This window comes from Melopsittacus undulatus, chromosome 1, assembly GCF_012275295.1.
Source record: "Melopsittacus undulatus isolate bMelUnd1 chromosome 1, bMelUnd1.mat.Z, whole genome shotgun sequence".
Lineage (NCBI taxonomy): Eukaryota > Metazoa > Chordata > Aves > Psittaciformes > Psittaculidae > Melopsittacus > Melopsittacus undulatus.
This window is the reverse complement of record NC_047527.1, coordinates 123,229,423-123,243,652: the sequence shown is the minus strand read 5'-3', so window position 1 is coordinate 123,243,652 and position 14,230 is coordinate 123,229,423. Positions and strand designations below refer to the sequence as shown.

The window sequence follows — 14,230 nt, the reverse complement described above, 5'->3', positions numbered from 1 at the left end:
CAGACTTTAAACGGAACGATGGGGGGAAACTTTAGACTGTTGCGATGCTGGACAGGAGCCAAGCTGGGTTATTATTAAAGTGGATCCAAGTTTTGATCCAGGTTTTGTTTACACTGAGCCAACTAAGTTGATGGACATCCCTCCCTCTCTGTGTGCTTGAACGTATATTATTGGTGATATTAACAATATGCCATTTCTGCTCATGAAAAAGAGCCTTTTAATGAAGGGGGAAGAATAGTAGTAGCTTGGCTTGAGTTAAGAATTGCTTGCATTTGGAGTTTGCTTATTTCTGCAAGTTATTTTAACTATGTTAAGGTATTTCAGAGTATGAAAAAAATGCAGAGGAAAAAAAATGTGCTCAGTGTTTAATGACAGCATTGCAAAGAAAATAAAAGTAATGTGCCCTGAGGGCAAAGGCAGTGAGGAGATTTGCTCTGAGGAAAAGCATGCTCTAAAAATACATCTTTGAAGAAACCATGTTGGTCTGTGAATGTTTCGTTAGTGAGTTTCATTATTTTTCTGCGAGGTGAATACAGTGCAGACATTTCATCATTAAAAAGCTGGGTTTTTTCATGCAGAATTCGGTAAAACCCTAGTCTTTTTTTATGTGAAGATTAAAGGTAAACTGTAAAATGGGTTTCTGTTGGACAGGAGAGGCCAGAATTCTTGTGCCTCTGGTGAATACAAAAGATTCACCTTCTGTGTGCCCTCCAGATAAAGTATATGGGCTTTGCAGGTAATTTTGAGAAGAGAATCCCAGCCCAGCATCACTTTGTCCTGTGGCTGATAACCCCATTTGGCATGGGTACATAGCAGAGTGGCTGCAGCAGCAGCACTTCGAGTTCCTTTATGGCATTTTCCTTACTGTATCTAGAAAGACATAATGAGAACCAGTGACTGGCAGCATAAATCAGACAAATCCAGCAGAGCTACAAGGCAGAGGGTCCGAACAGCAGGGCTCACTAACCTCCGAACGGACTGTCAGGGGAAGCAGTCACTTCTCCATCTGAAAATGTCAAGAAATAAGTCGGGAAGCGCAGTGGAGAGCAGCCGGGGCTGGAGCAGGGCAGGTTGTGCTCAGCACGTTCGATGACTGACTCTGTGACACACAGAAGGTCTGACTAGAAGATCTAATGGCTGGGTTTTGATAAATCTGTATTTTCTCAGAGGCATTCTCTGACTGCAAACTGTGCTTATTAGCATCCCCTGAGAACCGTCTGGCAGGACCTGGTTTTCCCGTCACATATCCTGCTCACCTGCCCCTGCCTTGCCTTGCTGAAAGGCAACTTTGCAGTTTTTCTGGCACCTTGCAGCTCTTGTGTCTTTGCTTGATAACCAGCATCCAACTTGGATAAGCTCTATATTTAAACTGGTATTATAGTACAAGCTAGGCTTCCAGATATGTCCAGGCATATCATAAGATTTAATTGAATTCTGTGGCTATTAGCATGTCCCCTGTGAAATGTCTGGCACTGAGCCATGCCCCGGTAGACCTGTGTACAAGAAAAGCACAGTAACAAGGGCACCCCAGGAGGGCTGTGGATGAACCTCAAGCAGTTTCACCATGATTCCATTCTTGCTTCAAAGAGAAGAGGCTTAGGCTCATGCATTAATTGTTTCTTTCTCAAGCTTGAAAGATTTTACCCATCTGCCAAAGCCACCTCCTGTTTGTGCCTTCCTGCTGGTCTCAGTCCTGGTGTGTTCGGGCTCTGGTGTCCTCTGGATCACCACATTGAGGAAGGGGAGACTGCAAGTCCCTTTTGCTGTTGGAGCATGGATATCTTCTGGTATTCTATTTTGGTTGACCTTCCCCAGTGGCTTTTTTGTGTTTCTCCCTGCTTGGAAAACAGCTAATGGTTTACCACTACCCCAAAACTTCCCTTGCCAGTTTGCAACCCTCTTAGACTTGAGACCAGCTGTATGACTTGTAACTTTACTGGTTGGTTGTACCACTTAGGCAAATTGATAGTAAGGCAAATTTAACAGTAAGAGCTGAAACTTACTTGAAACAAACCGTATCCCAGATAACTTGTAATTTAAAAATCACAAGTAAATGATCCTGTTAGTGTTCTATGAAGGGGTTAGTGTTATGACCGTGCTCTCTCTTCCTTTACCTTTTTCCTACAATACATGTTGCATTTTCAATTGCAGTGCCTGTGTAAATGCATGGACAGGGCACTATTTTCCCTGAAGTATATATTGTAAGTGGGAATGAGAGGGGACAGACTGTCTTGTGGCTCGATCTACTTCAGAGACATCCTGAATGGCCACTATAGGTGCATGCCTGCAGTGTCAGCTATTTAAAACTCTGCAAAGGTGTTATCACAGTTTACCCTGACACATGACATTTTCTCTGTTACCAGCAAATAACTACAATACTAGAGAGTGAGGGAGAACAAGTAGATAAGATAAATACAATGACAGAAATTACTGAACAATACACAGGCTTTCCTCAACAGGGTGAAATACACGGATCTCTCAAAATTTTGAGAGAAGAAATTGCCTTTTCTATGAGCCCTTTGCAAGAAAACAAAAAACTGCAATGTTGCTCTGTTCTCTGATGCTCAGTTTATTGTGTTAAATTTAATCATTCTCCAGACTTGTTCTCTTTTTCAACACAGGGTGCTAAGGCGTGTTTTTTGCGTGATATCCCCTTCTCTGCCATATACTTCCCCTGTTACGCTCATTTGAAAGCTTCGTTTGCAAATGAAGATGGGAGGGTTAGCCCTGGAAATCTGCTCTTGGCTGGATCAATAGCTGGTAAGTGCCCAGATTTCTTTCTGTATGGCATTGTACTGCACCTGCAGTGCAATAGTTACAGCAGCGAGAACTTTGAAAAGCTAGGAACTATATGCAATTGTACTGAATTTTGCAACCTTGTGCTCAAATATCAGCAAGCTTCCATGCTGTAGATTGAGCTGAGGTTAAAAATATACTGTCAGATCCTCGTATAATCATAACATTCAGGAGGCAAAGAAAGGGAAAGATTTAAGTGCTGATGTTTTGTTATCATATAACATCATTCCTCATGAAGCTACTGTGCTGGTTTTGGCTGACTGACAAGTAAAGGTTTTTTTTCAAAAGGTTTATAAATAAAATCATGGCATTTGTGAAATTCTTTGATCAAAGGAATCTTGAATTTTGGTACATGGAGTCTAAAAGCCATGCTAGCAGTACAGCTCTCTGAGTACAATGACATAATGTGACAAAAAGATGACAGTTACTTGCTACCTACAGTATCCCATGCAATTACTTGGTTTCGTGAGGATTTTACCCTTATCATTTTATTAAATACTAAAACAGAAGAACTTGAAAACATTTCTGCTGTGCCATGGGTTGCTGATTCCTGGCATAGTCAGATGTGACAAAGGTGCCAGTGTGATCTTGAGCACTTACTTGGTTTAGCTTGCTACACAGCAGATAGGAGAGCAAAATCATGCTTAACTTGTCACAGATGCATTTAACTTGAGTGCCCCAGAGCCTAAGAGAAAAGATGAGAGACACTCTTTGTAGCCTTCTCTTGCCTTTGCTGCATAGATGCTTCCTGGCATGGCACCTAAGTGCTGCACCCAAAGGGGACCACCATTTGGTAGCTGCCCTCTGGAATGTGCAGCTTGAGAGTCCTGCTCCTGCTGTGTCCAAGGTTTTCCCCTTAGGAAGCAAATGGGATTGAAAAATTTGTGCAACAGGACGCTTGTGGGAGCATGTAGCAAGAAGGAGGGCTCCCATCTGCAGGTATTTCCATTGTGTTCTTCGGGGGCTGCTTGGTCTGTCCAAGCAACAGCTGAGTTCTCCAGCATGAACCCCCTTGACAAGCTGCTGTGACCTGCCAGGTGAGGAAAATGATGGAGTGGCATGAATCCAGCATAGAAAGATGTTTGAGCTTTGTGTTCTCATGTGATTTAAGCTTTCTTCTCCCTGGGGAAACTGTTAGTGGACAAGATACACAGGGCTGTGTCTCTTGAGGAGCAGGGGCCCTTTATAGCCGGTATTTGGGCTTAGAATAGAGCTAAGGTCAGTTAGTTTGTCTTGTTGAAGCATAGAACTCTATATTCAATAGCTCATAGTCCAGAGGAATCGACTTGACAGTAGGAAAACCAACTGTGTTAAAATGACTGCTGCTTAAAACCCCCTTGTCCTGTCCCCTCCCCCACCCCAAACCAGAGCCAGCCTCCAAGCCCCCAACAGGAGCTTAGAGCCAGCTTATTTCTCACCCATTTTAATGGAACAAAACAATTTTTGAACTTTAGATCATATTTACAGACTTGAAACATAAGCTGGCATTTTTAAGCCAAGTCATTTCTTAGATTTTCCTATTTTTCTCTTTCTAGCCATTGTCAGCTGATTGCAGACTGAGATAACCATCCCTTTGAAGTTCAGGCACAGAAGCAGTCTTTATTGTTGCTGATATGGCTTACCAAACTAGCTCTAATGTGAATTTTATCCAGTGCTTCCTGTGAATCCCATCCGAGGTTAACTCTCATGAACAAATTACAGTGTTAAAGATACAAAACTCATTGTACTGTTTACAAAAACAAGGAATTTATTTCACTGGGTACAAGTGAAGCATGGTGGGGGTGTATGTGTGTGTTGTTTGGTCACGAGAAAATCAAGGGGAAGATGAACCAAAACCCCCATAACCTCTGAAATGCTGGCTTGGTCTCTGGGCTGATGTCTTTGCTGTGGCAGAGGCTCTCGCCTGGTCAATGGACTTCAGAGGTGTGTGTGTGCTCTGTCTGGGCTTGGGAAACTCCACCTTTCCACAGCCCCTGCTGCTGGGATATTCAGGCTGGCTGTGCTCAGATGTGCACCTGCATCCTCTGCCAGTGAGCGTTGCTTGTGTTGGGTGTATTTTCTTCCTTTTCACTGCTGTTAGGGACACATGCAACATGCATGTCATCTAGCTTCTGGTTTTCCACTGTTCACTGGATGTCTCAACCTGTGGTGCCACGACATTTTCTGAGGTGATTCTAACATCAGCTACGGGATCTCTCATTGATTTGCTGTATCTTCCTATTGCCTCCATTAACTTCCTCCCCTTGCTCTTCTTTTTTATTGTCAGCTCCTGCTCCGCCATTTGTCTTATTGTGATTGTAAGCTTCTCATGGTAGTGATCTGTAAATTCCTGTCTGTAAAGTCTTGTCCTGTACACGTAGCTCCTAAAAACAGGAATAAAAACATCTGTAACTGCAAGATATCCTCAGTAATAAGGAATGAGGAATAAGGAGACGGAAGTCAACATGTAGTGAGCAGAGTAGTTTCTAAGTATGTCCTTTGGTTTTCCTTGAAAACACTGGTTGGCTTTTGAAGGACAAAAGTCCGGCTTTAAATTGAAGACTCAACCCGTATCCTGGTGTGGGTAAGGCTGAGCAAAAAGGAATTTCAGTGTTTCTGGAGTTCAGAAACCTTTGCCAGGTTTTAGCACTTGCCTGCCAGGCTGACCACTGTGCAAGTTCAGTGTGTGAGTTATTTTGGGGGGTCCAGGAGAGGAGGGGGAGGAGTTCTTATTTTGGTGATCTGCACACGCTTACATTTCTCAGATCAGCCTGCAGGAAGGGTGCTCTGGTGCTTGAAGCCAGACCATGCTGGTTTGGACAGATGTTGTTACAGAATTATTAAGCCTAAAAAAAAAAGCAAAAAAGATTTATGCATCTACATCTGACCAAGTTGGTTTGGAACAGATGCAGAATGGAAAAGTAATAAAACCAGAAGAGACAGTGTCTTCTGGGTGCAGTCTCGGTGCTTTATTTTTTCTTGGCTTCTTTTTTTTCAGTTCTAAACATGGGCAGCCCCTGTTTGGATAGGGATGGTTTTAGAAATACCACCCATTGGCAATTTGGTATTTTTTTTTACTGTCAGTTGATTATCTGCCAGGGTAAATTTAAATCTTCTTCCAAGTGTTCTGCTGAGGATCTGAGCTGTGGCTTTGCAGCCGAGCAGTCTGCCATGCCTAATGAGAAGAATGACCCTTTCTTTAAACCTTAGCTCTCATGCCTTGCTGAGCGTGCACACCATTATCTGGTTCTCAGTGACATTGCTCTGTGTGTGCACAGGCAATTCTAGCACAGTGTGCAGTCAGAATGCCAGAAGCCACAGAGGGGTGTGAAAAGGAAAGGGGAAGATCGACCTCACCTCCAAAAACTTTGTGCTTTTTGACTATGCAAGTTTATGGTTAGCACTGAAAAACCCAGCCGGTGCCTCCCAGCTCAGCAGGAAACATGTGATAGATATGATTGTTCCTTCAGGAGAAGCTTCTGGGTGAAGCCACATCCACAATGACTGCCTCTTGTTGCTTGTTCTCCTTCTCAGCTTCTGCTTAACTCAGTGTGGCTGGATTCTCCTGACATAGAACGAAAGGCAGGGATACCCCTGAGTGAATGACGTGTGTAGCATACGTGACAAGTTGGTAAATGCTCACTGATGGCTTCTGTATTGTGCAGGTATGCCGGCAGCCTCCCTGGTGACCCCTGCGGATGTCATCAAAACAAGACTGCAGGTAGCTGCCCGGGCAGGACAGACCACGTACAGTGGTGTGGTGGACTGCTTTGCCAAGATTCTTCGAGAGGAAGGTCCGAAGGCTCTGTGGAAAGGAGCAGGAGGTGTGTAAAAGAGTTTTGATTACAAAGAGATTTCCAGTTGTGGGTTTTGTCACTGAAGACCTCTTTTCTTTTCTTTCAAGCTCGTGTATTTCGATCTTCTCCTCAGTTTGGTGTAACTCTGGTGACTTACGAGCTACTGCAGAGATGGTTTTACGTGGACTTCGGGGGAGTGTAAGTATGTGGTGTCTGAATCTGCCTGGTACCCTGAAGCTGTGCTTGGTAGTGTGTGAGTCTTGGTGTTCCTCAACTTGTCAGAGTCAGGGTCTTGCTATTACCGAGGGTACATTGCAAAGACTTTGTAAATAATCTTTAAGCCACTACACTTGTGGAGGTGAGGATGATATTCCAGTACCTGCTTCACAGCAAAACATTACAATATTTTATATCACCATTTCAAGTTGAGGACCTGTGCTAGTGTAAACAGAGACAGTGAGAGGCTAAATAATGAGCTGGGGATTTAACTGCAGGGGAAACATAAGGTGCAATTTTTCCTTACTTCCTTTGTGATGCCTGCCAGGTCAGGATATGCTCTGCATTAGTCCTCATTAGTTTGGGGGAGGAGCTGTGCCCCTCATTAGGCAGGGCATTTGACATCCAAAAAAGTCTATAGGTGTCACCAAGACTGAAACCTGTTTATTGGAGCTTCAGCTCTGCTTCCTGCCTTTGTTGATAATATTGCTGTTCAGTGTGATCCCGAGAGCAGCTGCAGGCCATTTATGAATCTTTGGGGACAGTAATTTGAAAGCCACCACAAAAATTACTTAAACTCTGCTAGGTTCCTGGGTTGTTTGTGCACTGCAGCAGAGACTTACCGACACTGGTTCCCCTACATTGCAGTTTTGCTTAATGCAGTACGAATTTTATCTAGATTTGACCATAGTCAACATGAGGGCGCCTAACTGTTCTGAAAGGTTTTAAACCAGGGTATATCTCATCGCATTTTGGCATTTAATTTAATTACTTACTGGGAGGTACACTCAGATTCCTTTAGTTTATGGAGGACATTTTTTGTGGACACTGATTTTACTCTACAGAAATTAATTTATTTTTATTATTTTGCAGAAAACCAGCTGGATCAGAGCCAGTTCCTAAATCTAGGATCACGCTCCCTGCTCCTAACCCTGACCATGTTGGTGGTTACAAATTGGCAGTTGCCACTTTTGCAGGGATTGAAAACAAGTTTGGACTTTGCCTACCTCGGTTTAAGCCATCACCACCTACCTCAAAGGCTGCTGCAGCAGTAGGACCCTAAGTTTATTGCCGTAGGTTTTTTGTTATTAGTTGGGAAAGAGCCACTTTTCTAATTGGTAAATACTTTATTCCTTTAGCTTCTCATCATGTAACAATTTAGCTTCATTTGAGTTTTAAGATAATTTTCATCTGAAATGTAATCATTTGTCTTTGTGCTTCCTTAACCAAATCACTGTGAAATTCTTACCAGTTGTTTTAAGTTTGGGACCATGAATGTATTTGTCCACATCTGACATGTGCTTGCTTTGGGAAGACACTAATTTTAGGTTCTGTTCGCTAGGGAGGGCTGGGTGAGAGCTGTGAACCAGATCGTTTTATAGACAGTGCTCTGCCGCAGATCACCAGGGCGGATGTCACACATTGTCACTCAGATGGAAAAACTCAGTGGATATCACGGTGCTCAGAGTGGAATGGTTTCAACTGTACATGGAAATCAGTGATAAAGTCAGTGTGTGTCTGTAGAGGTCAGCAAATATATACCCGGTACCTAAGTATGCCAGTACAGCTTTGACTTTTCAAATATGTACACGCACAAGGTCTGTTTCTGGATTGTATTATGAAGCTTTTATGTGGAACATGTTTTTGTAATGGAAACCACATTTATAAATGTTTAGCCGTTGTATTATGTTACTGGTATCAAAATGCTCAAAGTGTTATTCTCCATAGTCTTTGCACTTTATGGCAGAACTTTTGGCATTCTACTACACATACAAGGAAATTTCATAACTAGGTGCCTATCTTGGGTTGCTGGTGTTTGGAATTCAGTTTGTATATGCACTTCTATAGTAAAACACTGCTTGTTTAAATAACTGCAATAGAAAATTCATGCACTGTATCAATGGTACCTGCCTTAACTGCTGGCTTGTAATTGGCAAATAGGTGGTTTCAGATTCGTATTTACTTCATTGAGTTTAAAGAGATTAAAATACTCTAACAGAAAAGATTTTACTTAATTTTTTGGTGCCTTGCACAGTGTTTAGAAAATTGTGTATTTATGAAGATAGAAATAAACCTTTCAAAGAGATGCACACATGGTATTCTGTTACAGAAATAGCATAGTACATCAGATGTCTTGTTCAACTTCAATTACAAAGTTAGGTTAAGATGAAGTTAATGTTTGGAACATGTAGGCTACAAAAACACCTGCAGCTTGAGAACAAATTCCCGAGTTCCCCTGTGTAGAAAAGACATCTGTTGGTGTAGGTAACACTGAAAAAAAGAAACCTTTCCTCAATCAAAAGCCAGGATTGGGCTAAGCTGTGATGTGTTGACCCTGCTTGGCAGGGGGTGGAATAGATGATCTCCAGAGGTCTGTTCCAACCCTAACAATTCTGGGACTCTGTGACCTTCACTTCTGGGGGGAGGTTGATGTGTTATGAACGGTCTGACTACCTGGTCAGTTGAAAACAATGCTGGGTGTCTCCTGTGATACCTCTTACAACCAGGAAGAATTTGGTTTTGCTGGTCTTCTTGCAGTGAGTGGTGGGTGCCTTCAGCAGTGGCTATAAACTGAGGGAATGGATAGATGCAGTGTCTTTGCAGAAGAATGAGTGAGGTATGCAGTGTCGAATTGTTGTACTATGACTTGTAGAAATACTGAAGTGGAAATCCCTGTGTTACTCTATTTGTGTTTGGCTCATCATGAAAATGATTCCCTTGGGCCAGTTCACATTTTGAAGTTACGAGTGAAGTGGAATCGTGGCAGGATTAGCATCTGCGGAACATGAGTGCAAGGGGAGAAGATGACATCTGCCTGCAGCTGCATCTTGGGTCTGTCTAAGCCAGTGTGCAGAAGCTGTGCCAGGCTCTGACAGCTGCTGGCTTCCACCTCCCAACCTTGTATATCTGAATCTCCCTAGATGACAGCTCCTTCGTTTCAGAAATAAGGAAAAAAAGCCGACCCTTATATTACTCCAGAATTAACTCAGATTTTTGGTTTTGGCTTGTCATAAAAGTTAAGCTTTCTGACTAGGAGATGCCTGTGCTTGACACCTGAAATTTCAGGCTATTTAAGAGCTGGTTTTACACTTCTTCCCTCACTTTTGCCTGATGTGCCTTGTCAGGGGTTTCTGTGGCAGCTCAGGGAAGTCATCAGAGTGCTGTGCCACACATCCGGGGTTGCCGCACATCCTCCCCGACCTGAGACAGGAGGTTCCTGGCCATAAGCATGGGTTCAGCCAGCAGCTGCTACCTCCGTCAGAGCAGGACACCGGCCATCCTGGCTAGAGCAAGCTCCAGTGCTACCGGACCACAGCACATCTGATGCCTCACAGCCACCAACAGGACAGGGAGTGGAGCTGGGTTATTGTCAGACTTGCACAACTTCTTGGCTCATGTGACAAAGACCATTACTTACCAAAGACAGAAGAAATCACAACTCAGTGCAGTTCATTCCCTGCTTACCAGTGCCCTCTCTTTCCCAGGCCTTGCAGTATGCCTGTGATTTATCCTTTGTTCTAGGGGTGAAGGGACAACGCTGTCAGCACAGAGAGAAATCTCTCCTGTGGCAGGTCCACTTCAGAAGGCCACACAGCCTTTATCTTCTCCCTGGCAGGCAAGATGAGCAAGGCCAGACTGACATCCCCCACCACAACCCATGGTGGATCTCCTCTCCCCATTAACTGTCTTCTGGGGGGTGGTTCTGTCCTTCTGCCCTCCTTTTCAGGGCCAGCAGATGATGGAGGCAGGGGCAGAACAGTTGAAGAGCCAGTGACTGCTTTATTATCATGCAACTCAAGTTTAAAATGTTTCAAAGCACGCTACAGCACTGCCCAGAGATCTTGGAGATGATCTGTGCCCACAGTCGGCTTCCTCCAGACACAAAAGGATGCATTCCTGCTCTGAAAAGCTCACAGGCCAAGAAGTTGTCAGATTGCCTTGCAAACAAACAAAAGGCCCCAAGGACAATGTTCAGTGTTTAGATGTTTGTCATCTTCGTGTTTCTGGGCAAGTTATGCAAGTGTGGGAGGACTGGTATAAAATGTAACTGTGCTTGCTTCCTGCAGGCCAGATAAGTCCCCATGACAGCACTTCCAGGCAAAAGAAATGTTCCAGTATTGGTGATGTTACCTACTGCCATAAGAAGCAGGGTAGGGGGGGTGCCTCTGAAGCAGTTACCCGCTGCTTGTTTTTCTCAGCCCAGCAGAAGCTGAGGGATGCTTTTCTGCCTGGTCCCTGGGGAATGGGTTGGGTTTAAGCTGACTTTATATTGACAGTTTTCAGGGACGTGTTTGTGAGCAAACATACCACAGGCTTCAAAAATAACACAGGCAGGTTTTACTAAACCTGCTAAAAATACAAAACCTGACAGACTGCTCTGCATCTTCCTCAGGAGGGGACAGCCTGCTCAGGAGTGACCTGCTGCACACCCATGGTGTGCACACACATCACGCTGCTTGCTACTGAGCCGCTCGGCTCACCAGTGCACACGTGGCAGAGGGACGAGCAGGAATCTGCCAATCTGCATGTTCGAACACCACTGTGAAATTCAAACTTTGCGGTTCAAATATTTCAGGGATCGGTGTTGGGACTGGTCTTGTTCAAGATGTTTGTTGGTGACATGGACAGTGGGATTGAGTGTGCCCTCAGCAAGTTTGCCGATGACACCAAGCTGTGTGGTTCGGTTGATACGCTGGAGGGAAGGAATGCCATTCAGAGGGACCTTGACATGCCTGTGAGGTGGGCTGATGCCAACCTTATGAAGTTTAACCATGCCAAGTGTAAGGTGCTACACAAACATAAGTATATGCTGGGCAGAGACTGCACTGAGAGCAGCCCTGTGGAAAAGGACTTGGGGATGTTGGTTAATGAGAAAATGAACATGAGCCGGCTTCAATGTGTGCTCGCAACCCAGAAAGCCAACCATATCAAGGGCTGCATTAAAAGAATGACCAGCAGGTCAAAGGAGGTGATTCCTCCCCTCTACTCTGGTAAGACCCCACCTGCAGAACTGTGCTCAGCTTTGGGCCCTCAATACAAGAGGAATGTGGACCTGTTGGAGCGAGTCCAGAGGAGGCCACAAAGAAGCTCCAAGGGTTGGAGCACCTCACCCATGAAGTCAGGCAGAGAGAGTTGGGTTGTTCAGCCTGGAGGCTGAAGGCTGTAGGGAGACCTTAGAGCAACCTTCCAGTGCTTAAAGGGAGCCTACAAGAATTCTGAAGAGGGACTTTTGACAAGGGTATGTAGTGATAGAACCGGGGGTCATGGCTTTACACTGAAGGAGGGGAGATTTAGATCAGACATTAAGAAGTTCTTCCCTGTGAGGGTGATAAGGCACTGGCACAAGTTGCCTAGAGAAGCTGTGGCTGCCCCACCCCTGGCAGTGTTAAAGGCCAGGTTGGATGGGGCTTCCAGTATCAAGACTTTGCTGAAAAAACAAGATTTCCTGAAAATAGAGGGTAATTTTGTCTTTACTTCCCTACCGGGCAGATCTTGAGGAACATCTGTCATGCAGGCTCTTTTGGAAAGCCAGTGATGGGGGAGCGATTTGTTTAGCAGGGGGAAAATCAATCATGCAAACAAAAACTGCTGGAGATTCCTGGGAAGGTGCAACAAGGGCTGGTCAGAAACTGCGCTGAAGAGCAGCCACGACCAACAGAAGGGGAGTAAGTGCCTCTTGTTCTTATTGGGTGCTCTTCCCTCTGCTTCAGCTGCTTGTAATGATTCTTTCATATTGTTTTCTGTGGAAATATGGATCTTTTCATTGTTCCTTCTGTGTACTGCTGAACCGCTCTCAAAAAGGAGAGAATAAAAAGAGGGACTTAGTCGTATTCATTTGCACACAGCAGCAAATGCTGAAGGTCTTCTGAGGCTGCTCTTAAAACCATTTTACAAGCTGTTAATTCCATAAAATAGGGAGAATTGGAAGGCGAACATGCAGAACATGCAATCCCCCCCTTAGGTTCCAAAACCTGAACGGCAATATGGAAAAAGTGGAAGCACATTTGCCAACCATTTCCACTGCACTGGTTATAGTGTATGGGAGACACCGTAAGTCAAACACCCTTCCCTTTACAACCCTCAGTGTCCCCGCATTTTCAGATGTGTGTGTACCATAGGGGCAGAAGGGCAGCAAGTGTCCCACCCCTCCTCATCAGCCACATGAGTTTGCTGTGTGTGCATCTGCACTCTGTGTGTTCCTAACCTTGTGTTCCATTAATGGCCAATGTGCATCTCCCACCCCCTTCCCCTTTGTGCTATGGTGCCTGCATACATAGATGACACTTACATGTGCCTTTGGAAAGGAAAACAGATAGAAATTGCACAAAAACAACCCAGAGATGATGTCTAAGCTGCTGCTTCACAAGTGTCTCACCTGGTTGCTGCTTAGCATTCACTTTTAAGATACAACAGTGCTGAGTGCTACATTGGTTTTTCAGGACAGCTCCCAAAGTACCCAGGGAAGCAGGAGGAACACAAGGCTCCCTCGTGTGTGGCTCTGCTCTCAGAGCTACCAATGACAAAGGTACCTATGCTCTGTAAACTAGTTCATCTGATGGAAGACACCGCATACCATAACCTCTGTCCACAGGCACTGGGATGTATCTTCAGGTCCCACTATGAAGAAGAAATTAGCCTGTACCCTCTCACTGGGAGTTATTCCTAACCATTGAGAGGATAGGAGAAATCCACCTTCTCCATAGGATTGATTTTCTTAGCCTACTCTGGCTTTTGGCAATGGAGAAGTTTGGCCATAGCTCTGAAGAGCATTAGATGAGACATTCCTGAGCATGACTGCCCAAAGACGAGATGTGGTTCCCTCCAGATTTACGTACAAAATCTTTGCTGCTGTCTGACTTCCATATGTCTTGCCGTAATGGTTCACCTGCCTGCCAAGGGACTGTGAGCCACTGCCTAACCCATGTGCCAGAGCCATGCTCTACCTCAGCACAATGGTGAGATGTGAACACAACCAGCAGCCTCACCACCAAGGTGTGCCTCTGGGCACTTGGTGAGGTTAGGCTGCACACGTTTCTTTGCTCAAGCCACAAGAGTTTGTCATAAAGGAGAATATCCCCTTGTTCCCTGCCCCAGCCTGTCTCTTCATACAGTTTAGGAGGTCTTGTCCTTCCCATTCCTTTTCTTTTAGTGCATATGGTAGCTTGGTGCTGCTTTGCATGTGCACAGCCAATGATAGAGGGAAAAGCCAGACATGAATCTAGCCTGGAAGCTGACGTGGATCACTGTCTGCTCATGTAAGATCTGTAGCAGGATCCAATGTATTTGAGGCCATTGCTGAGCAGTCCCTGTAGCAAAGGTATCTATTCCCATGGCAGCTGCATGAGCATTCTGTGAGTCAGGGCAGTCACATTATCCCAGTGACCAGTAATAAACACGCTGAGTGCTAGTGGCAAGGAAAGATGAACCACACTGCAACAGGA

The 14,230-nt window shown here is 44.7% G+C and overlaps 1 protein-coding gene across 2 annotated transcripts in view; it reads left to right on the top strand.

The window, feature by feature from the left end:
• Positions 1-8,878, top strand: part of SLC25A13 (solute carrier family 25 member 13) — a 100,158-nt gene extending 91,280 nt beyond the window's left edge. For both annotated transcript variants that reach the window (XM_034062477.1, XM_005152906.3), the window contains exons 15-18: positions 2,622-2,760; positions 6,441-6,599; positions 6,680-6,770; positions 7,662-8,878. In XM_034062477.1, coding sequence (XP_033918368.1) covers positions 2,622-2,760; positions 6,441-6,599; positions 6,680-6,770; positions 7,662-7,851 — 579 coding nt within the window. In that variant the 3' untranslated portion in view covers positions 7,852-8,878. The remainder of the gene's footprint in view (positions 1-2,621; positions 2,761-6,440; positions 6,600-6,679; positions 6,771-7,661) is intronic.
• Positions 8,879-14,230: the final 5,352 nt, after the last annotated feature.